At 28.4% G+C, this 22,875-nt stretch overlaps 2 protein-coding genes across 2 annotated transcripts; one reads left to right on the forward strand and one right to left on the reverse strand.

The window, feature by feature from the left end:
• Positions 1 to 7,983: 7,983 nt before the first annotated feature.
• On the reverse strand, positions 7,984 to 9,607 carry LOC101514445 (CBL-interacting serine/threonine-protein kinase 4-like). Its single transcript, XM_004495344.4, has one exon. The coding sequence runs from the start codon at positions 9,575 to 9,577 to the stop codon at positions 8,288 to 8,290; it is 1,290 nt and encodes a 429-aa protein (XP_004495401.1). The 5' UTR covers positions 9,578 to 9,607; the 3' UTR covers positions 7,984 to 8,287.
• A 7,681-nt stretch (positions 9,608 to 17,288) lies between these two features.
• LOC101514772 (U-box domain-containing protein 44-like) lies at positions 17,289 to 21,902 on the forward strand. Its single transcript, XM_004495345.4, has 4 exons — positions 17,289 to 17,560; positions 18,108 to 19,433; positions 19,831 to 20,149; positions 20,360 to 21,902. Exons 2-4 carry the CDS (start codon positions 18,204 to 18,206, stop codon positions 21,850 to 21,852), a joined length of 3,042 nt encoding a protein of 1,013 aa, XP_004495402.1. The 5' UTR covers positions 17,289 to 17,560; positions 18,108 to 18,203; the 3' UTR covers positions 21,853 to 21,902.
• The last annotated feature ends 973 nt before the right edge of the window (positions 21,903 to 22,875 follow it).

The raw sequence follows: 22,875 nt of genomic DNA on the forward strand, positions 1-22,875 counted from the left end.
GCAAATTTAACAACTTTGATTAAACATTTTTAATAAATATTTTTAAATGATTTGACATGTTTTTAATTGAGTTTAATTTTTTGATAAAATAATTACCAATGAAACTCCAACTCTTTCAAAATATGTCAATTTCATAACATACTACTTTACTTTACATACTACTATTGTGAATGTGTGCCTCAAATCATAAAGTTAATTATGCTTAAGAGTTGTTATAATTATATTTGGCCAAGTTAGTTATGACAAGGTGGTTATAATTAGTTAAGTAAATGCCTTTAAATACTATAGTTGTAAGTGCATTGAGGAAATGTAGTGGCAGAAAAGTAATGTTGTTGTAATAGTGAGAGCTGAAAAACTACGAGAGACATATGCAATTCATGATTCATAGAAATTCAGATAGAGAGAGATTAAAGAAAAAGAAAGAGAGATTGTGATGAAGACTAGTATTGCTGAGTTTCAATATTGATAGATACTAGGAGAACAATCTTGAGGAGACTTTAATCTTGTAAATTCAAAGATTCATAGTGGATTAATCTTGCTTGCTTGCCCATGACGTAGGTCTCAACAATTGAGACCGAACACGTAAATTCTTGGTGTTATTCTTCTCTTATTCTTCTTTATGTTCGTTTGCATTGATAGAGAAAACTGGTTTTAGAAAACTGCAGAAAGGAAAACAGGTTTTACAAAACTGCAGAAAACGGAGAAAGTTAATCGGTCTCCGTTTTCTAGTTTTTCTGAACATTCTGCGTTTTCGTTTTTTCTTCTGTAATTGTTTGTCTTCTATTTTGTTAGTTAATCTAAGTTGCAGATCTCAATATTGTTTTAACAACTATGATATTTTACTTTACACGCTACTCATATATAATATAATACTATTATAGTATGATAAATTGTAAGTACGTAATGTAATAATGTGTATTGTATAGTGCTCGATGCCTAGATGCAGTAATTAAATTATATGTTGAGGTCTAACTCATATATTTGTAGCAACAACAAATTAAGTTTCATTTGTTTTATTAAAAACTTCCTTAATTTTTGCAACTTAAAACAAACAGTGTCGATAGATTATTAATATAGTTAATCGATCAACAATGTATAAAAAATTATACTATTAACGCATATGAATTAATATATATATATATATATATATATATATATATAATTTAAAAGACATACACATTGTAAAAATAATTCATTGACATCCAAAAAATAAATAAATTGTTTTGTCACCCCACCTTTGTATAATTATTTGGAATTAATTATATGTGATTTCCGTATTGCTCATGATATATATAATAACTGGAGCACCCATTTCATATGCATATCCCATTTTTGCCCAGCAAGGTTATCCCAGCAAAGTTATGAAAATCTGCGAGAAGCCGGATTGTATGTGCTAATTGTCATTAACTAATAAGCCCGTAGATATTGAGATTCTACAAACTGTACTTTCCGATACGGTATTTGAACTGTTGTTCGAATAGAACGACGGTTTTTTATTGAATAACAATATAAAACTGTTTTATAATATAAAAATATTAATCAACACAAAAATCTAATCTCGGTTCTACCTCTGGTTTGGTTGATCTTATAAAAACAAACATTAAAACTAATACAATCTTCGATAATAAAACCAACATATTTGAAAGATTCTTCATTAGCATTCAATGTCAACTACATTTAAAACATCTAATTAAACTATGAGATTCAAGAAATATTGCAAATTTTAAACTTTTTCGTATATCTATAGCTTCATCTATCTCCTAATCTGATAATGAAATGATTTGTCAGTAACTAGCAGCAATAACTAAATGATCAACATCTCTCACTAAAACATCAATACCCCACTTACCCTCATTTATCGGGTTTGTTGCGTCAACTTTAAACTTATAACAACCACTAAATTGAGGTATCCAACGAAGATTAAAAATTGGCAAAAAGACAACTAAACATCCATATCCATTGTTTGTTGTCCAAACACAGTTAGGTTACTTCTCTAATTCGAATTCTCAAATATGATTTGGAGGTGGAGGACCTAGGCTTGAAGTTGACATGAACTTTGTGGCATTGTGTTCTTCATGACTTGTGGTAATGGAAATTATGTTTATTTTTTGGATTTGTGGATTCTTAATACTGAAGGGAGAATCATTGTGAGAAATTTGAAGACAAGATGTGTCAGTATATATATTTTTGGAGACTTTATTTCTCATAATTTTTGTGGTACATTTGAGGAAAAAGATTAAATATATGGAATATTCTCATTTCATATAAATTTTAGGGCTCGTTTACTTCCTATATTTTTTTATTTTATTTTCATTTTAATTAATAAAAATTAGATGATATATTTTCCTCACTACTTTCGTTTACATTTTTTTAAAGTAGGTCTAACTGGCATTTTTGAAAATGACAACACTATTTTTATTATTTCTAAAAATTCATTCTTCTATCTTTTCTTTCATTTTTTTATCACAATTTTTTACTATATAAATCTTCCATCTTCTTATTATATCAATTCAAAATAAACATAAATTTAGAATATAAAAATAGAAAATATTCCCAAAAAGTAAATGAAATTTTTGTTTTTCACAAACAATAATATATATTTCTTAAAATATTTTTTGTATGCCTTTGTGCTCATAATATCAAAACAAGAAGACATTCAATATATAACTCTAATTAAGTACACAACAATATATTCCAAAAGAGAAACGAATACTAGTATAGAGTTCAAGATTTGGATCAAATTTTTCTATTACTTGTTCTTGTGTTGCATTATTTCTTCTCTAATTTCTTTATATTACTTGCTTACTAAATTCCTTCTTTCTCTATATTTTTAAGTAATTTGAATCCCAAAGACGTGGCATCCAACTTTGAGTTGTATATTGTGTCCAAAATTCCTCCTCTCTTTTCTTCATCCAGTTTCTTCTATTTATAATGGACCTATTTGTTTAAGATTGTTTTTAAATGACTTTTATAGTATATTATTGTTTTTAAATAATTTATTATGTAAATAAAAATTTAGATAATAAAGTATATCCTTCAACCAACTACAATAATATATATTATCAAAAAAGTATAATGCAATTATTTGACACAAAAAAGTATTATATAGTCAACTTATTTGATATGAATATTTTGTAGTTGAATGAAAAAAAGGTGTTTAATATTATTGTGACCATTTGGACGTTAGTCTATATCTATATATTAGTACCTATAAATATAGTAAATGTTTAGCATGTGTAAAGTATAAAAATGTGAGTTTGGTATATTTTTATATTTGATTCAAATTAATTTGAATGGTGTAAGTGTGTAACTATTAAACAATTATATACACAAAAGTAGAATTGTTTAAGAAACCTATGAAACATACATGTTTATGTTTAGTGTATAAAGTTGTCGACATAGGACATATATACAAAACTTCATATAAAAATACAAACAAAGATGTTAAGAAATGATACTGTAAAAATATGAAAAAGAAAAAACATAAATAAAATATGAAAAATAGATATTAAGTTAAATATAAAATAAAGTATAGGATATTTTTTGTGTACAAATTTTATTACTTTGTCATATTTGATTTGGTTTAACAAGTAAGTCAAACATAGACTTTGAGTTAGAAGCATGTTTCATTATCCTATATGATATTAAAATTTATTTTATATAAGTAGTTATAAAAATAATATATTTAGACTCAATAATTTAGAATTTTGTATTACCGTATAAAGATTTTTGTCAATTTGTCGTATATTTCTTTACCAATGAATTCTTGACTTTTAAAAAACTACAAATCAATTCACATAATATTATGTACAAATAAATATACAATGTCCTCTATCTATATGTTTTAAAATAATATATGCCATAAAATATGAGGACACGAAAAATGCAAATATTTTGCTTTAATTTATAAGATCTGCTACCATGATTGTTTGTACTTGATATAACATCTTAAAGATTCCTAATAAATAAATAAAAGTTTAATTTATGTATAAAAATGTTAAATGTTACAGAACTTAATTATATTTTTTGTAGATGAATAATATAAATTACATATTTATCTTTTGAGCAATTAATTCTCTATTTACTATTTTTTTAAATTAACTTTTATTTTTCATTACTGTGGAACTCAATCAAATTGAGTATACTTTTAAACGATTGATCTGCTCTTAAAAAAATAAAAAATAAAAATTAGTGTAATTAGGAAGTTGACAATATTAAGAAGTTAATAATAGGAGAATTAGTAGAAGGAGTTAAGTGCAGTTGATTCATTAATGAAAAATAGGAGTTAGTGCTATGAGTTAAGTGTATGAATGTGTAACCGTTGACTATAATTTTAGATTTTAGTGAAGTTAGTAAAAAAATAAATTAGTAAACAATATATTTTAAGGTGGTTATTTTAATTTTTTTACAAAAGTGGATATTTGAAAATAAAACTATATAAGTTCAGATACTAAATAAATTAATAAACTTATACATGAGATCTTAGACAAAACCTTATAATTTTCAATTATATTTAGAGTATTTATAAAAATAGTAATAATATTCGTCGATTATATTTTGAAAAACATATTATAATAAAATTTATTTTTATTGCATGATTGAAAAGCAAAATAAATGCATGATCGTGGTGAATGTGATGTACTTCTATTTATAAGGATTGACAAAATGGGAATGAGTATTTATAAAAATAAATCATGTAATTCTATTTTTTATCATTGCTCCAAATTCAGAACTTTCTTAATTATTTACAAAATTTTGTTATATGTTTATGAATTTATTTACTTTGTTAATTTTCAGTAACAACCCATCAAAGCTTCAGGGATTTTTTTTCTTCGAAACAAAAAACAAATTTAGATAAGAGAGACCCTTCTATCCTGGTGGTGAATATTTAAAAGAAAAATTACAAAATAATAAATACAATAACTCTATTCTTAAAACACTTTCAGATTTAATCAACCAAGTAACTAACTGATCAATTAACTAAATTTAATCAATTAACTAATTCATTAACTATGTTTAATCAACTTAGTAACTAACCCAACTCAAACTACATTCACTACTTTTAATAAATATCATGTAATATAAAAGTGACTGTAAAGTTAACTTTACGGTATTGAATTTCTTTAAAAAAAGCTGTCCTTATGTGAATTAAAGCCTTAATTATCGTTTACGAAAAATATACTATGAGAAAAACAGAGACTTTAGAATCAACTATATTTTTCTCAAGAGAGATTGAACTGAAAATGAAAGAGTGACGGAATTGTAGGTGTAAGTATTTTATTATATTTTCTTGTTATCACTAATAGAAACTTACACATCCTTCTTTTTATCTCTTAAAAATATCTAATTAAGTTTATCTCTTTGAAGTAGGGACATCATCAATTGGTCCCTTTCTTAGAAGCTTTTAAAAGGTGATTAAATTTTTCTATTGATGTCGGCACCGTAGTAATTAAGCAGTCAAGTGTGTAATCGAAGCATTTAGAAAGCTTATACACCGATTGAAATATGTAATTCAGAAATATCTTTAGTCATAGATATGTATAAATCCAAATGTGGACAAAAAATATCTTCAAAACGCACTCCTATACATATTGCCTTTAAAAAATTATATTGCTTAAAGCTTGCATGTGATGTTACCATATAAATAATTAAGATATATCACGGTACATTTACGATATAAAAATAATACTTTCGTATATTTTTACAATATCATTTTTAGTATTTTTTTCAATTTGAAAATATTAAAACATAGTTTTTTTTTTACAATTATGAATGATGTGGTGAACTTTCAGCTAAAATGTTAAACTTTACACTTAAAAAGAAGAAATTAATTAGAGAGAAAGTAACATTGACATTGATGAATAATGTAAGATATGTTTTGAGCATATAAAAAAGTATTTGGATTTATTTAAACGGGGTTGCTTGATGGTTCCACACTCACATGGGATAGTGGCTTGAATAAACAAAGTACTTGTGTAACTTATCCCATAATTTAAGAAATTATCATATGCATGCTTAATTTGAAGCCGTTGAAAGTTGGAAGACATGCTCAATATGGTAGGACCATGTCACTTTGCAGTCCCAATAACAAAGCCTCTTGATTGAATAAATCGATCGACTATACGTCCTTGTTTTATCTTTTTCTTTTTTTCAAATGGATACAAGAATGTCCATGTCTATGTGAATAATTGATTAATGGATCTCCCATAATGTCATTTAAATGAGATAAATATAACTTTGTTTTTAAGTGTTGAGTGATCTTTATGTTTTCTCTAATTTGGATTGGAACACCGTTTACTTACTCTATGCATCATAAATCTATTATGATTTTCTTTTTACCATATCTCTATTAATATGAAAAATGATATACTCTAATCACTATTATAAGTAAAAATAATTATTTTTACATTCATTAAGAAAATAGTTAAGTGTTATTAATTTTTTAGATTTTATGTTAAATATAATATAAAATTATAAAATTATCTATTTAAATGTCAAACAGTCAACTACTAACATAAATTTTTTTATATTAAAGTATAAATATATTAAGAATATTAACATTAAATAAATTAAAATTAGTTAATTTTTTCTTTATTAATAACAACCAAAATTTAATGATATTTTTTACTTATCATAATGACTAAAAGGAGTATACTTCAAAAAAAATGTTAACAATTATTATAATAGCACTTGTTAAGTATCTAAATATAGAAATTTTATATTAAAAAGTGTATTGAAAATTGTATATTAAACTTTTAAAATTAAAATTTTTATTCTGTCTGATACAAAATTTCTATTTTATAAATACTTTGTTAATATAACTCATACTTTAAATTCATATGAACTGTGCCCGCGTCATATGTGAATTATAAAACTTGATGTCTTGATATCTTCCGATTATTAATATTTGACATTTTCCTTATTAGTTGTTAATACTCCTCCGATCATAAAATATTGAATCAAATATATTTTAATTTTTATTTATATTTATAACTAAAAGAAGTAGTTAATTAAAAAGAGAGAAAATCAATTAATAAATATATTAATTTTTGTTGATCTATTTTTATTTATAAATAAAAATGGATAGATTAAAACATGAATCTCAATAGTAATAATTTAAGGAAATTGTACTTTTAATTTTTTTTAGCTTATAATTTATTGTTTTCAATTCAAAATTTTTAATTTTGATTTTCTAGCATGACCTATTTTCATTTATACTTAGTTAACATAGGTTAATTTATTTTACACTTAAATTTATAATAAAACAAAATATAAAGCAATAATTATGTACTCCTCAACTCAATTATAGTAAGTAAAAATATGTACTTTTATATTTATTAAAGATGATAATTAAATATGTTTATATGTAAACAAGAAATATACTTTACTAAACGACCTATCTTAATATGGTCATTTCCTCACAAATTAACGAATTAAAAGAAAACATAGACAATTAATAAAAGAAATATTTTTAATCAAAAATAAAAATAAAATAATTAATTTTGTCATCTTATTGTATGATTGTAATTATTATTATAAAGTAATTAGATAATCAAATACTCATGTTACTTATTTAGTTATTAGTGTAAAATTGTTTCAACAAGACAAACCTATTTAATATTTTTTGAATAATAATATTAAATATGAATAATGACGTTAAATATATATAAATTAGTTGATATATAATTATATTTGAGTTTAACACATACACATTCATCTTTTTTGCTGCCTTACAAGTTCCCTTTTTGTATTGCATGCCTTCCTACACGAAGACAAAATAATTAATATATTGTCTTATTATATACGACAAAAATAAAGGTGACGAATACTTTGCATATTAATTAGCCATAATAGGAACAAAGAAATTGCTGATATGAATAGAACTATAGGATCTAATAACATGATAATCCCTAATCACCACTAAAGCCATAAATTTTCCTATATGACTCAAATTAAAGGCAGAAGAAATTTAAAACATTAGCATCATTAATTCTCATGTACATTAATAATTATTATATATTTTTTTCCTTAAAACACGAAATGGAAGAAACCAACATAAATAAACACACACCTGTAATTTAACTAAAAATCAATTGAAGAGGTATATCTCACTAAACATCTATTAACCAGCATGATTCTTCATCATATACTAATGTTTCTTAGTCATCTGTTTCTTAATAAGTCATGTTTAGCAACTAACTATTTACAGGGTACCACTCCATTGACTCAACATGGAGATCCTTCAACAAGGATCATAACCATTGTGTACTATGTATGTATAATATATTCATGAAGATTCTTGATTGTGCCAAGAAAGCACAAGATCTTGTAAAGCAGCTTTCAAATCCCCCCAATGATTATCCTCAAACTCCAACCCACCTTCAACCACATTAACAGACACCAAAACAAGTTGAGAAGGCATAATCTCAAACACCTCAACTACCAAAACCACTTTCCCTTTCACCAAACCAATTGCACTATTCTTCCCAACCTCAACCTTAAACCCCAAAACCCTTCCCACTTCTTTCACTTTTTCCTCAACCACTTCCATCTTTGTACTACAAATAAACCTCTTTTCCCTCCTATCAGTATTATTCTTCCCACCCTCCAACGACGTCGTTTCAAATAAACCACTCAAATCCAAACCCGAAGACATGGATATTATATGAAACGCGTTCAAACCTAAATCCTTCCCTTCCTTTCCGTAATCGAACCCAAACACGCTCTTTTCCGCTTCGTCTTTAAGCGATTTTTTAAACCACTCGTTCCCAAACAGAGCCTCTAAACTCATTCGGGTTTCAGGATTCGGGTCAAGTAACCTATATATCACGAAACGCGCCCGCTTCGAAATCCAATCTGGAAACCGGTAATCTCGCCGGGAAATCTTCTTATACATCGCCGGAATATTTAAATCATCGAACGGAAGGTAACCAGCGAGGAGTACGTAGAGTATTAGGCCACAGGACCACGCGTCGGCTTTGGACCCGTCGTAACCGCCACTCCTGCGGAGAATCTCCGGAGCGGTGTACGCCGGCGTGCCACAGGCAGTATGAAGGAGGCCGTTTTTGAGGTGTTCCGGGAGAGCAGAGAGTCCGAAGTCGGAGACCTTGAGGTTGCCGTCGGCGTCAAGGAGAAGATTCTGTGGTTTAAGATCACGGTGAGCGGCGCCGTTGCGGTGGCAGAAACGAAGTGCGGAGACAAGCTGTTGAAAGTAGCGACGAGCGGTGGATTCGGATAAGCGTCCTCGGCGTGAGAGAGCGGAGAAGAGCTCACCACCGGCGGCGAACTCAACGACGAGATGGATCTTGGTTTTAGTAGCCATGACTTCATGGATTCGGAGGATGTTAGGGTGGTTATGGAGGCGTCGCATGGCGTCGATCTCGCGGATTATACGAGGCTCCATGGCGGCATCGACGGTTTTGGATTTATCAATGATTTTGACGGCAACGGTGACGCCATCGAGGAGGGAACGGGCTTGGTAGACCTTGGCGAAGCTGCCGCGGCCGAGGAGGCGAGTTAGTTGGTACTTTCCGAGAATGGTGGGATGAGACTGAGAGCGTTGCAATGTTGGTTCCATGCTTTGCTTAGCAGAATATATGCTTCTCTTGAAATGGGTTTATATACACAACATTTCTTCTGTTCAACAAAGTAATATCATCAGTATTAGTGGGTTCCACTTTTTTATTTTTTATGAATACCGTTCTTATAGAACTTTTGAGGCCTTGCCAAGTCATCACATTTCCGTTTTGTACTCGGGTCGGGTATTGGGTTTATTTTATCGGAAAAGGTAATGCCGACTTCACTGGACTATTTTATTTATGACGGCCCAAATATATACTCATTTACAATATTCAACCTACAGGAGATGTGTTCAAAGAATGATATCAATCACTCACTCTATTTTTTGAGTCTGGTTAACAAGTTCCTTATTCATGCAAATTTTATAATATATAAAATTATAGATATTTTATTTATTTAACTAAAATCCTAAATTTTTTTAATCATATTATTGGTATTAATTTTTTATTAAAAATTCAATTGACCATTTTTAATGAAGTATTTCTTTCTAATAACATTTTTCATTTATAATACTCATATATAATCTAAGACATCACTCAAAAAGATCCAAGACATGGATGGACATATAAATCTTTGGGAGTGGGAGCACATTTTTCAACTATAACTATAATTCAATCTATATTTGGTTGGTGAATAATTTTAGTAAATATAGTAGTATCTTTGGATTTTCAAATATAGTGCTACAATTATAATTTTTCTAATATTAACTTTTACTTTACGGTCCAACCTAAGTGCATTTGAAGTACTAAGTGAAAGTGTACAGAGAGATATCTTTTTTTGGTTTGAAATAAAGGACACGCGATAGGAAATTTAAAATTTTATAACTCTTCACAACGCCGCATCATGTACTATGATTAATTTATTATTATCAAACACGCTTCATGCAAGTTGGTCTCAAAAAGCTTATTGATGGCTAATCAACAAAAAGAGTGAGACTCGTCGAAAAGCAGAGCCAACTAACACAAAATAACAATTAACAATATATTACATATGATCATAATTAATGATAATGACCAATAGCTGACAAAATACCTTAAACAAAAATATCATCTAACATGCTTCTCTTTCAAGAAAAAGGTTATTAAGACCGATGCACTATGTTGTGACCGTTCATTGAGTCGTCCACTCCACAAAAATATCATTTGTATTTGATTTTCCTTCTCTTTTTTTCTAATACCCTAGAGGTGTGTATGTGTGAGACAACTTGGGAATAATCTGGAATTATAATATGCAAAAGCATATAATTAACTTGCAATTATTATTATTTTCCCACACCTAACCATATAAGCCAATCACACCGTCTTAATTGGTGCAAATCGGAGAAGCTGTCGTTGTTGACCACCCATGCCAATTTTACGCGCAGTTAATTTTTCGGAACATTTACACATTCCTTTTGAGTTCAACAATTGGTTGTGTGAGTCTTCTTCGATATCATTTATTTTTTAGAAGATTTTATAATTATTACAAAAAATTCACATAGTAAAATTTCAAATTCAAAATATATTCAACTTAATAATATGTTTTTTTTTTGTTGAACTAAAATTTAAGACTCTTCCATACCATTTCTATCACTGCATTTTATATAAGTTTTTCAAACCAACATTTTAGCAGACGATCCGTTGAATCATTAATACATTACACACAATAATGGAATTTTTTTAGGGATAAAATACCATATATTTTAATATTTATTAATATATTTAATAATAAATTAATAATTTTTTTGTCTGTATAACATTGATATCTTTACTTAACAAGAAAAATATTTTTGAAATTAAATAATAAAAACTAACCGATTCGAACTAATTTGTGCCATCAATTTTGGATGATTGATCTGATGTAGCTAAATATCACTAGAATGGGGGTTGAATAGAGATTTTGCTGTAAAAAATAATTTTCAAGTGTTTTTAAAACTATCCTCTCGCTGAGGATGGTTAGTCCGATGATGAGTTTTTCAAACTTTCAGTTTTGAGTTGAGCAAAAGAGTGAGAGAGAAATATGAGAGAGACACACAATTTTATATTGGTTCACCCAAAGATGGCTACGTCCAGTACTCACACCCTTGTGAGATTTTACTAAAGTTCAAACAAATCAACCTCACGCTGAGGATGATTACAAAATGTGTATTCTTTAGCTTCACCAAGCTTACAATCAATTTTCAAATATTTCCAAGTGTATCTCACATGGAAATGGCAAAGTAATATGAGAGTGATTGATTCTAAATACAAAGATATAGTGCAGGATTGAAGAAAGCATGTAGTGAGGATAGGTGTTGCTCTTGATAGCTTTAAGATGCTTGATCTTTTTATGCAATTGTGTTGTGTCTTGTATGATGAAGAGCTTGCTGCATTTTATAGATGTCCAAGCTCCTTGATGACCGTTGGAATTCATTACAAAATATCCAAGGTTTTGCATCATAATTACAGAACTGCCATTCGGCTTTTTAGGCCAGGCAGAAGCCATCCTCGCGCATGCACAGCTTCCTTGTAACTTGATCTTGAGATGTCTTTGTCTATTCTCTTTTATCAAGAGCGCAAAGCTGTTTCTTTGACCATGTGAGCTGCAACCTTTTCAAAAACTTTAAAGACTAGGTTGATTTCAACTTTTGAGGTGATGTTGACAAGAGAGAAAAACTACCCTCTTACATAGGACTGTCATACTCAGTCCGAGGATCAGATCTGTTTTCACATGTGATCTTCCATTTTTGGCTTGTTTGTTGTTGTCTCTCTTTAACTTGACTTCTTCATGTATTAATTCGTGCAAGCACAATAAATGGTCTGATTTTAGCCTTTGCACATGCTTGATGGGTTGCTTTCAACTTTGCTGGACCATCCTCAGTCTATTCTGTCATCCTCTAGACTTAGATCTAGCTATTCTTGTCCTTTTCCTTTTGTCCTTCTAACTTCTTTATTTCAGATACTTTTATTTATTCATTCTTTGACTTTGTTGTGCATTTCTTTAATGAATAAAAGCAAATGTTCTAGAGAGGACAGGTATGTGCAGATTTGAGACTTCATCATCTTCACGAGGCTATCCTCAGGAATTTCAGTCCTTTAATTTTGTATCAGATTTTTCTCCTTTTTGCCTCGGTGATTAATAGCCTATTTTCTTATATGAATACACTCAAAAGCACATATTAGTCATTAACCACAATCATAATCTTTTAAGTAATTTTGTTATCATTAAAATCATTTGAGAGATTTTGTCTTAACATGATCAATTACCACTAACTGTAAAAAAAATTACCACTAATTGTCAACATCTTGTAATGTGTTAGTTTATTTTTCTTTTTTCTTTTCTTCCATCAATGAGATAGATAATCGATATTTTTTAGGATAAAAACACATTCATATCATTAATAATCAAAAAATTACTTTTTCAAACAAAAAAATAATTAAAGAATCAACATAAATGGAATATAATATAAATGGTTAGATAATTTTGTTGTCTTTATAAATATATCAAAATCCATTTTTAGTTCTCTAAAATTTTTCTTTAAATAATATTTTCTTATATGTTATTTGTCAACAACTTTAGCCTCTACTTTTAAATTAATATATATATATATATATATATATATATTCTAAATTTTAAAATAATTTATTTGTGCATTCATATTTAGAACATTATAATAATCTTGTCTAGAAAAATTTAAAATTTTTTAACAAGAGATTAACTAAATATGATTTTTTAAGCTTTTGGAGCTTAAAAATTCATATTTAATTCATCTTTTATTAAAAAATTTAAACTTTCTTACGAAAGATACTTATAATATTTTAAACATGCTTGGAAAATCATTCAAATATTTTAACGATGTGCACGAGTTGAAGTAAAAGTAGAGACACCAATTGTTGACAAAAATATTTAAGGGACCATTGTTTGAATAAAAATTTTAAAATGACTAAAAATGAAATATAGTATATTTATAGAGACCAAAAATTTATTTAACCCTAATATAAAACACTAATCTTTGTATATAAAAATTGAGTTTAAATATGTTTTTAGTCCCTATAAAATTTCAATCTTTCATTTTTAGTCTATGTAACATAAAAATACAACTTGTAGTTCATATAAAATTATCTAGCAAACAATTTTAGTCCTTACTAAAATAAAACATGTTAAATGGTCCTTCAACTTTAAAACTTTAAAATAATTTTTTACAAACATGTTTAGAATATTATAAATTTTTTTTTACAAAAGTTTAGATTTTTTTTAAATCATGATGAATTAAATATAAATATGTTAAATATATAAAACTCAAATAAAATATGGATTTAAAAATTAAAATTTGAGATATTTTTTATGGAAGGAGTTTTTAAATCATGGTAAACATGTTTATAAAAATTTGTTCAAAAATATATAATAAATTAATAACATTGACTAAAATTGTATCTATCATAACTTTATATAAATTAAATTTTTATTTTATTTTACACAGAGTAAAATTGATTTTTTTTTTTTCTGTCAGTGACTTCATTAAAGACGAAAAGCAACAAATTTGAATTTTTAAATCTTTTATTCAAACCATAGAACTCATAGTTTGTTATTATTTACGTTGTTCATAATAATGGTTGAACTATTTTTTAATTTTTTTCATCAATTATTAGTAATTAGTATACTTTTTGGATATACTTTTTATTGTGCTTTTAAACAAATTTTAAAATCTAATATTTATAGAAAAATAGAAAATATAGAAAAATATTATTCTAAAAATATAATTCGTCAACACATCCCACAAGTATAATATCTAGTAGTAGTGAATAGGGGTGGACAAGATCTCTAAATAGTGGTGGATAAGATGTGATTCGTCCTTTAAAAATGTTTTGGTCCGTAAGCAATGAGATGGATCTGATTCGATCTCAAAAGAGTAAAGACAAGACAAAGACAAGATGGAAAAAAAAATTGGTTTTGTGTTACTCGTCATGTTCCAAATTACTTTGAATTTGTGTTACATAGTTGATGAATTTGTTTCTAAAAGTGTTAGAAGGAAGACTCTATTTAAGTAGTTAAAAGTTGATATTAAATTTAAATTGTATTGACATGTTATTTAAAATTTAAATAACGTAATTTGAGTTTTTTTTTAAACAAAATAAATTTTTTATTATTATAATTACATTTTTTTTATTAAATATTCAATTTTTAATAATAGAATAAAATCTCTAAAATATTTAAGATGATCTTGCTCATGAGTATTGTGTTCACACTATCCTTATAGTGTTTCAAAAAAAGATGTGAACAAATTAGAATAAAACAAATCAAGAATGTACAATTTGTAGAACTTTTTGATAATTATATGCAAGGAAAACAATCATAATATTTAAAAGTATTGTAAGTTAATTTAGACAAAATAATATGTAATTGTTTTATGGTCGTAATTTTATTATTTAAATATGATATATAATATTAAAGGTAAAATACATCCTGCGATCTTTAACTTAATTTTAAATAACAGTTTAATCATTGTTTTTTCTTCCCGAGTTGATCCTTAATCTAATTTGAAGTAACGATTTGATATTTTATGTTTTAAAATGTCAACAATATTATCTTTTTTATTTATTTATAGAAATCTAGAAAATTAATCACCATCTTCATACAAAACTCAAAAAATTAGTAATTATCTTCAACAAAATTCATATTTTCATCAAATTCATAATTCAAATTTTCAAATAAACTCTTATTTTCATCTCCTACATCAAATAAAAAACTCACATTTTAAGATTTAGGTTAAGGATTTAATTTGGAGAATGATAGAAAAAAGAAAAATATATTGTCTTGGTGATTTGGAGTTCAAATCTTAAAGTGTGAGTTCTTTATTAGATAGATTTGATGTTGTTGGAAATGAAGATATAAGTTTATTTGAAAATTTGAGTTATGAATCTGATGAATATATGAATTTTCTTGAAATTGATAATGAATTTTCTGGATTTTTTTTTTGAAGATGATGAATTTTTCATGTTTTTGTAAAAAATAATAATATTCTTAATATTTTAAAAACATAAAGGATCAAATTATTAATTAAATAAATGATTAAATTGGAGGAAAAAAAATAAATGACTGAATTGTTATCTGGAATTAAATTAAAAAACCGCATAAAATATTTTACCTATATTAAACCATGTCAAGATCAGGCGTGTATCAAACTTAAATAAAATACTATTATCATATTTTATTATCAAGTATGCATCAAACACATGATATGATAATATTTATCATGTCATTATCGTATCTTTATTTCATATCTTATTTATAATATATCATGTGCATCAAACACTCTTTGATGCGTAGGGAAACATGCACAACTACTGTATTAAGCTTTCAAACCATCTCTGAAGCCTCTCCTATATATATATAAAAACATGAAGAATTCAATAGTTCAAACTAGATATTATTGTTAAATATTTAATGTAAACAGGGTTGTATTGGATTGATATTTTAAAAGACTTTATTTACTTGAAAATGTCATGCGGATTTTAAAAAGACAGTGTAAGATTTTATAGGATTTACAAGAGTCTTCATATTTTAGAAGATTCTTTTTAAATGACATAAAAAAATCTTGCAAATTTTAAAAGACTATTTTTATAAGATTTCAAATAACTCATTCAATTTTTTAGGAAACATTTAAAGTTTTAAATGAAAATAGATAAGAAAAAAAATTCTTAAGATGTTTAAAGTTATATTAATTCTCATTATCATATCAATTAAAATTTTCAATGATGTATTGAGAAGGTTATCTATCAACTCATTTTTATTTTAAAGGTCATTATAATGATATGCATTGCTTTATAGATTACATTAAACTTCTAAAATTGGAATCTCATACTTTAAAGTTGAGCTTAAAATAGGGGTCATTTAAAAAATTAGCATTCGCACTTATTTTTACTTATTATAACAATGCATACACATATAACTTGAGATGATGTGATAAACTACCCTCTTACTAGTGTCAAAAAAAGAGAAAAGGGAGAAATGAGGAAAAAGAGAGTTGTAAATGTATTAAAGAACTAAAGAGAGAATAAAAAAAGTGAGAAATGAAAGATTATAGATATGAGAGAGGAGAGAAAGATGAGAATAGAAGATGAGAGGATAAAAAGATTTAAAAAATATGTGAAGGTATATATAGAGATCATAATAGATAAAAGAAATGAGAATCTACAAAAATCTGATACGGTAGAAAAAGATTTTTCTACTAAAAAGTCTAATAAAATTCAATAAGATCCATCTTAAAAAACCAATCAATTAATTTTTTTTTTAATATTATAAAATTTTTTATAAGTTGTAAAAAGTTTGATTGAATACCACTAAATTTCTATACTTTATTTAAAAAATTCAAATAATCTTATTTGAATACTCTAATACTTATTTTAATTACATTAGAATCTCGATAGAATGCCTCGAAATTTTTCCATCACAAAAAAAGTCTTTTTAAAATCTTAATGGATTTAATAAGTTTTTAATTCCTACAATTATATCATATTTTATTTTTAATCTCTCTAATTTTTTCTTCAAATAATGATATCTGAAATATTTTATATCAACAATTTTTATCTATATTTTTAAATCAACTCATATGTTTCTTTAAAGTTTTTGAATGATTTTTTACATACATGTTTAGAAACGCAGAAATAAAATATCATTTATTTTGTATTTAAGATTATACTATTAACATATGTCATAAAGGCACTTATTAACCAGACAAAAAAAAAAAAAAAACGTACTCTGGGAGAGAAAGTATGCCACGGATTGGTCTGTGACCCTCTCTGCACTCTGAACCTTTGTCAAACCGTGTTAAAGTTTTTCCATTCAAACAGAAATATCAGAAAATGATACATACTTTCCTGGTATTTTCCTCAAAGGCTTAAACCATTGCCTAGCTCAATTATTCTCTTCCCAAATAATGTCTTCACTGCCAAATAACAACAACATCCACAATCAGCTCTGCTCTGCTCTGCTCTGCTTCTCTCCCTAATTTGGAACTTCTGAGGTAACTCTACCACTCTCTTTTTCCTTCTTATTGCTACAATACATGTCACTTGCTTTTCCTTGGTTATTATTATTCCTTAAATACTTCTATTTTTATTTGCTAAAGTTCTATAAATATCTTTTTAGCACCGATACTTCAAATTAAAAACGTGTTCGAGTGTCTGACACATGTCCACGAACCAACATTGCACTTTTTTTTTTAACTAGTTTCCTTGCTTCATAGATAATATATAATGTCTCTTCATTAGTTAGTCATTGGATTATGTCTTGATTTCCAGTTTTTTTCCAATTGTTAGCTTTTAGCTTGCACTATAGACAACATTGTCCCCAGCATGATAAATTTTAGTTGCTGCTGCTTAGATACAATTTTTCAATTTGTTTCTATCAGGGATTCTTAAATGGTGTGTTATTGACTTCTCAAAGTTAAGTAGAGAATTACTAGTGTACTATTATGTAAAAATATATATGCCAAAAATTGTTTACGTGTATTACCAATTAAATATTTTCTCTGTTTAGTGGCTTACTCAAGAATTAATGAACTGATGCAGAATATTTTCTATGCTCTACAAGAGGACTGGTCTATAGGAATTTGATTACAGAGTTTAGTTTGAGTAGAAAAATCAACCAGTGCAAAAATTTTTACCATGGTAGGTTTGGAACTCATACCTATAGGTACAATATTAACTGTGGTAACAAACCAGGTTTTGAGAACAGCTCATGCAGCATCTGATGTTCTTATTGGTAAAGAAAGTTTCAAGGCCCTTTCAAAACATCTATTTGATATCGAGCCGGTCCTAAAGGAATTACAGCTTCAAGAATTGAATGATTCACTACCTACAAGAGTTGCTCTAGAGTCCCTTGAAAAAGATGTTAAAAAAGCAAACAATTTGGTTGAAAAGTACAAGAATCGCGGACGTTTCTACTTATTGGTTAAGTGTCGGTCCATAGTCGAGGAGGTTAAACAAGTCACGAGGGATATCGGAAAGTCTCTGGCTACACTTCCTATTGCAAATACTGGATTGCAATCAAGAATCTCTGATCAGGTTCATAGACTACAGGATGAGATGCAAAGGGTTGAGTTCGAGGCTTCGCAATCTCAGCTTGAAATTGTTGACAAGTTGAACCAAGGACTAAGAGAACAGAAACAAGATCAGGCTTTTGCGAACGACATACTTGAGGAGATCGCGAGGGCGGTTGGAGTGCCAGTGGAACCATCTGAGATAGGAAAAGAGTTGGCCAGCATTAAGAAGGAAAAAGAAGAAGCTGCAATTCGGAAAGAAAAGGCCGAATTTGTTTTCTTGGAGCAGATCATTAAGTTACTCTCTAGAGCTGATGCAGCAAGGGATTATGAAGAAGTTAAGAATCAATACTTTGAAAGGCTTCAAGTGATAGAGAGATATGGTTCAAGGGAGAAATATATCATGCCACTTAATTCTTTCCTTTGTTGTATAACTGGAGGTGTGATGGTTGATCCTGTTAGCCTTTGCACAGGTACTACATGTGAGAGATCTGCTATTGAAGCTTGGTTTTACGATGGAAATCAAACCGACCCGGAAACAAAAGAGGTTCTTGAAGATACTAGCTTAAGGTCTAATATTCCACTAAGACAGTCCATTGAAGAGTGGAGAGAACTTAATTACTGTCTCTTGATAAGGTCTATTAGGGAAAATTTGTTATTAAATTGTGACCTGCAAGAATCCATGAGCCAAATGCAGGCTCTAATAAAGGAGAATTCTATTAACAAGGATTGGATCTCTATTGGAGAGCTTACTGATATTGTTATCTCTAAACTTGGGAAGTCTAATGACAGAGAAGTGAAGATGAAGATTTTGATCACTTTGAAAGATGCTGTTGAGGGACATGCAAGAAACAAGGTAAGGAAGTCATTTTTCTTTTTTGCTTCAGTTAAACCACACAATTCCTTCTTGAGGATTGGCAATTTATAATTTAGTGGGATGAAGGGGAGAGACATAATTAGCCACAACCAATGTGAAAATATGACCTTGATTATACTATTGCTTTATCCTTTTGAATGTTATGTTTTGGTAAAACTATACCAGAGTCCTTTAACTTAATTTAAAGTTTCAAATATGTTATTTATCTTTTTTCGTGTCAAATTAATTCTTTATCTTTTTAAATGCTTATATTGTTGAACAAACTTTCATTTTTTGTCCTCTTCTCTTACAAATTTGTGTACATGATTATTGAATGATATACTATAAAGATTGATGTAGACCAATTTAAATTAAACAATTTCATAAAATGTTATAGGAGAAAGTGGCCGAGTCTCAAGGATGGGATCATATTATTTCGTGCTTAAAGAGCGACTCCAACATTTCAAAGGCAGCAATTGATTTGTTACACGAGTTACTTCAAGACCGATCTGGTTGGAATCAATGTTTTTGCAAAAAACTTTCTGACAACCATACTGCAGTTCCTTACCTTGTAACCCTTGCAAAGGACCCAGAAAACGATTCAGCTGAGGTTGCATGTAAGATTTTGATGGAGCTTTTTGAAATAAATGAAAGCAGCATTATCACTGCTGCTAATTGTGGCTGGTATAAGCCACTAGCTGATCGCATGATTCGAGGTAACATGGTGGAATGTTTTCTAGTTGAAACATGTTTATTGTTATGAGATGAATGATTTTCATGACATTGAAAATATAGTTAGCACTGCAATGGCAGAAAAGATTATGCTTATCTTATCTTTTACTGTAGAAATGGTTTATACATAAGCATTAATATGATTAGTGTTAATGCTATAAGCGCTTAATTTAGCTGTTCATCACACTTCACAGGACCGGATTCGAGAATATCAATGGCAAAAGCTATAGTTAATTTGGATTTGGATGATTCAAATTTGATGCTCCTTGGCAAGGAAGGAGTTATAACTCCTTTAATAGATATGCTGTCTGGAAGTATCGAATCAAAAGATCTGTCATTGTCTGCGCTGGTTAAACTAGCCGGATCTCATGCTAACAAAGGAATTATTGCTTCCTCCGGCGGTGTTCCTCTTATTCTAGATTTAATGTTCTCTCCTCGGACGAGATCATTCATTGCCATGAAATGCTCGGAAATTCTTGAGAAGCTTTCTTCTTCTGATGATGGAATTGATTTCTTTGTTGACGGAGAAGGGCAACAGCTTGAGTTAGATTCCATCATCACAAAATTATTAGTTTTGCAGAAAACTTCCAACTCAGGTCACAGCCTTCGTAAGCCTGCACTACGCGCTCTTCTCGGTATTTGCAAGTTTGAGACTAGTTTGGTGAAGAAAGCAATTCTTGCAGCCAATGGTGTATCTCTAATTCTTCCACTTCTTGATGATTCTGACTCAGAAATTCGAGAGACTGCGATAAACCTGCTATTTCTTTTCTCTCAGCACGAACCGGAAGGAGTAGTTGAATACCTCTTCAAGCCTAGAAGGTTGGAAGCTTTGATTGGATTTTTAGAGAATGATGACAATGATAATGTACAAATGGCTGCAGCTGGTTTACTAGCTAACCTACCGAAATCGGAACGAAAACTAACTACAATGTTGATTGAAATGGGAGGACTTGATGCAATCATAAGCATTTTAAAAACCGGAAAAATGGAAGCAAAAGAAAATGCTCTCAGCGCTCTCTTCAGGTTCACAGATCCTACAAACATCGAGTCACAACGTGATTTGGTTAACCGAGGAATATATCCATTGCTTATTGATTTTCTCAATACCGGTTCAGTCACAGCAAAGGCAATAGCTGCAGCTTTCATTGGCGATCTTTCTATGAGCACTCCAAAGCTAACAGTTGCATCCAAACCAAAGGGTTGCTGGTTTTTCAAATCATCGCGCGTTCCATTATGCGCAGCACACGACAGTGTGTGCAGTGTCACCAGCACATTTTGTCTCTTGGAAGCAAATGCTTTACCTGGTTTAATAAAGCTGTTACATGGTGAGGTTCATGCAACTGCTTATGAAGCAATACAAACACTTTCTACATTGGTTTTGGAGGAATTTCCACAAAGGGGGGCTCGTTTGTTGCATGAGTCAAATGCAATGAGACCCTTATTGGAGATTTTGAATTGGGGTAGTGAGTCCCTTAAGGCAGAAGCTTTAGGACTTATGGAGAAGGTGTTTGTGTCAAAGGAAATGGTGGAATACTATGGAGTGACAGCTAGATCACATTTAGTTTGTCTTACTGGCATGAATATATATGGAGATGGTCATCTTAGAAGGAAAGCTGCTAAGGTATTATCATTGATTGAACGTTATTCAAAGTCTTCATCATCTTCTATCTCTGGAGTTTTTGAGTGAAACTCTAGGCCCTAAATAGTTTGCTTATATATAAAAGAGATTTATTATTAGCATGAGTCATCAGAAATTATTAAAATTATCAAAACGAATTGAATCATATAGTTCCGTTTAATCCATATTTTAATATAGATCGAACCTTAAAAAATAAATTCAAAAAATGAACGAATCATTTTATTTAATCTATTTAACTTACATTAAAAATAAATTGGGTTGGCGGACTTCATACTAATTCATATAACTGAAAAATAGAAGTAAGTTATTTATTTATTTTTTCTACTTTATTTTCTCTTATAAAAAGATTCAAAGAAATAGGAACACAATCGGTGACATTCAAATTGTTTTCAGTCGGTTGGCTTGAATTTGTTAGATATAAAGATTAACCATAAAAATCTTTAAATCATAGTATTAATTGATTTTTTTTTTTAATAGTGATTTGTGAAACCATTCCAGATCATGTAAATTTATTTGGTATAATTGTTTCGCCTTTTTACTTATTGGATTAGATTATACTTTACCTAAAAAAAAGCTAAATTTCGTGGTCTAAATCTATAACCTATTATAATAGAAAAATAATAATTTCAATACAACGTACTCCCTTCGTACTAAATTATATATCATTCTTTAAAAAATACTTTTGTTCTAATGAATCATAAATATTTATTTTTCTATTATATCCTTTCATTTTTTATTACTTTATTTTTTTCAATTATTTTAATTTATATTTTTCATACCATTAATTGAGAATATTTTTGTAAAATAATTTATAATTTTTTTTCCATACAACATTACATATATTTTTTAATTTGTGTGAAATTGTCAAGATACAATTTGAGACGGATGGAGTGATACAACTTTTAATGTTTTATATCTTACTATTTTTTATATGGAGTTACTAACTTTAAATTTTATGGCCTTAATTTTATTATGTTATAATCCAGTGGTGGATATTGATTTAGTTTTAGAAATTATGGATGATCATAACCATTTATTTTACTCAAGGAGACCTAGCCCAAAAAATTATCC

The sequence above is a fragment of the Cicer arietinum genome, chromosome 4 (assembly GCF_000331145.2).
Source record: "Cicer arietinum cultivar CDC Frontier isolate Library 1 chromosome 4, Cicar.CDCFrontier_v2.0, whole genome shotgun sequence".
In the NCBI taxonomy this organism is placed as follows: Eukaryota; Viridiplantae; Streptophyta; class Magnoliopsida; order Fabales; family Fabaceae; genus Cicer; species Cicer arietinum.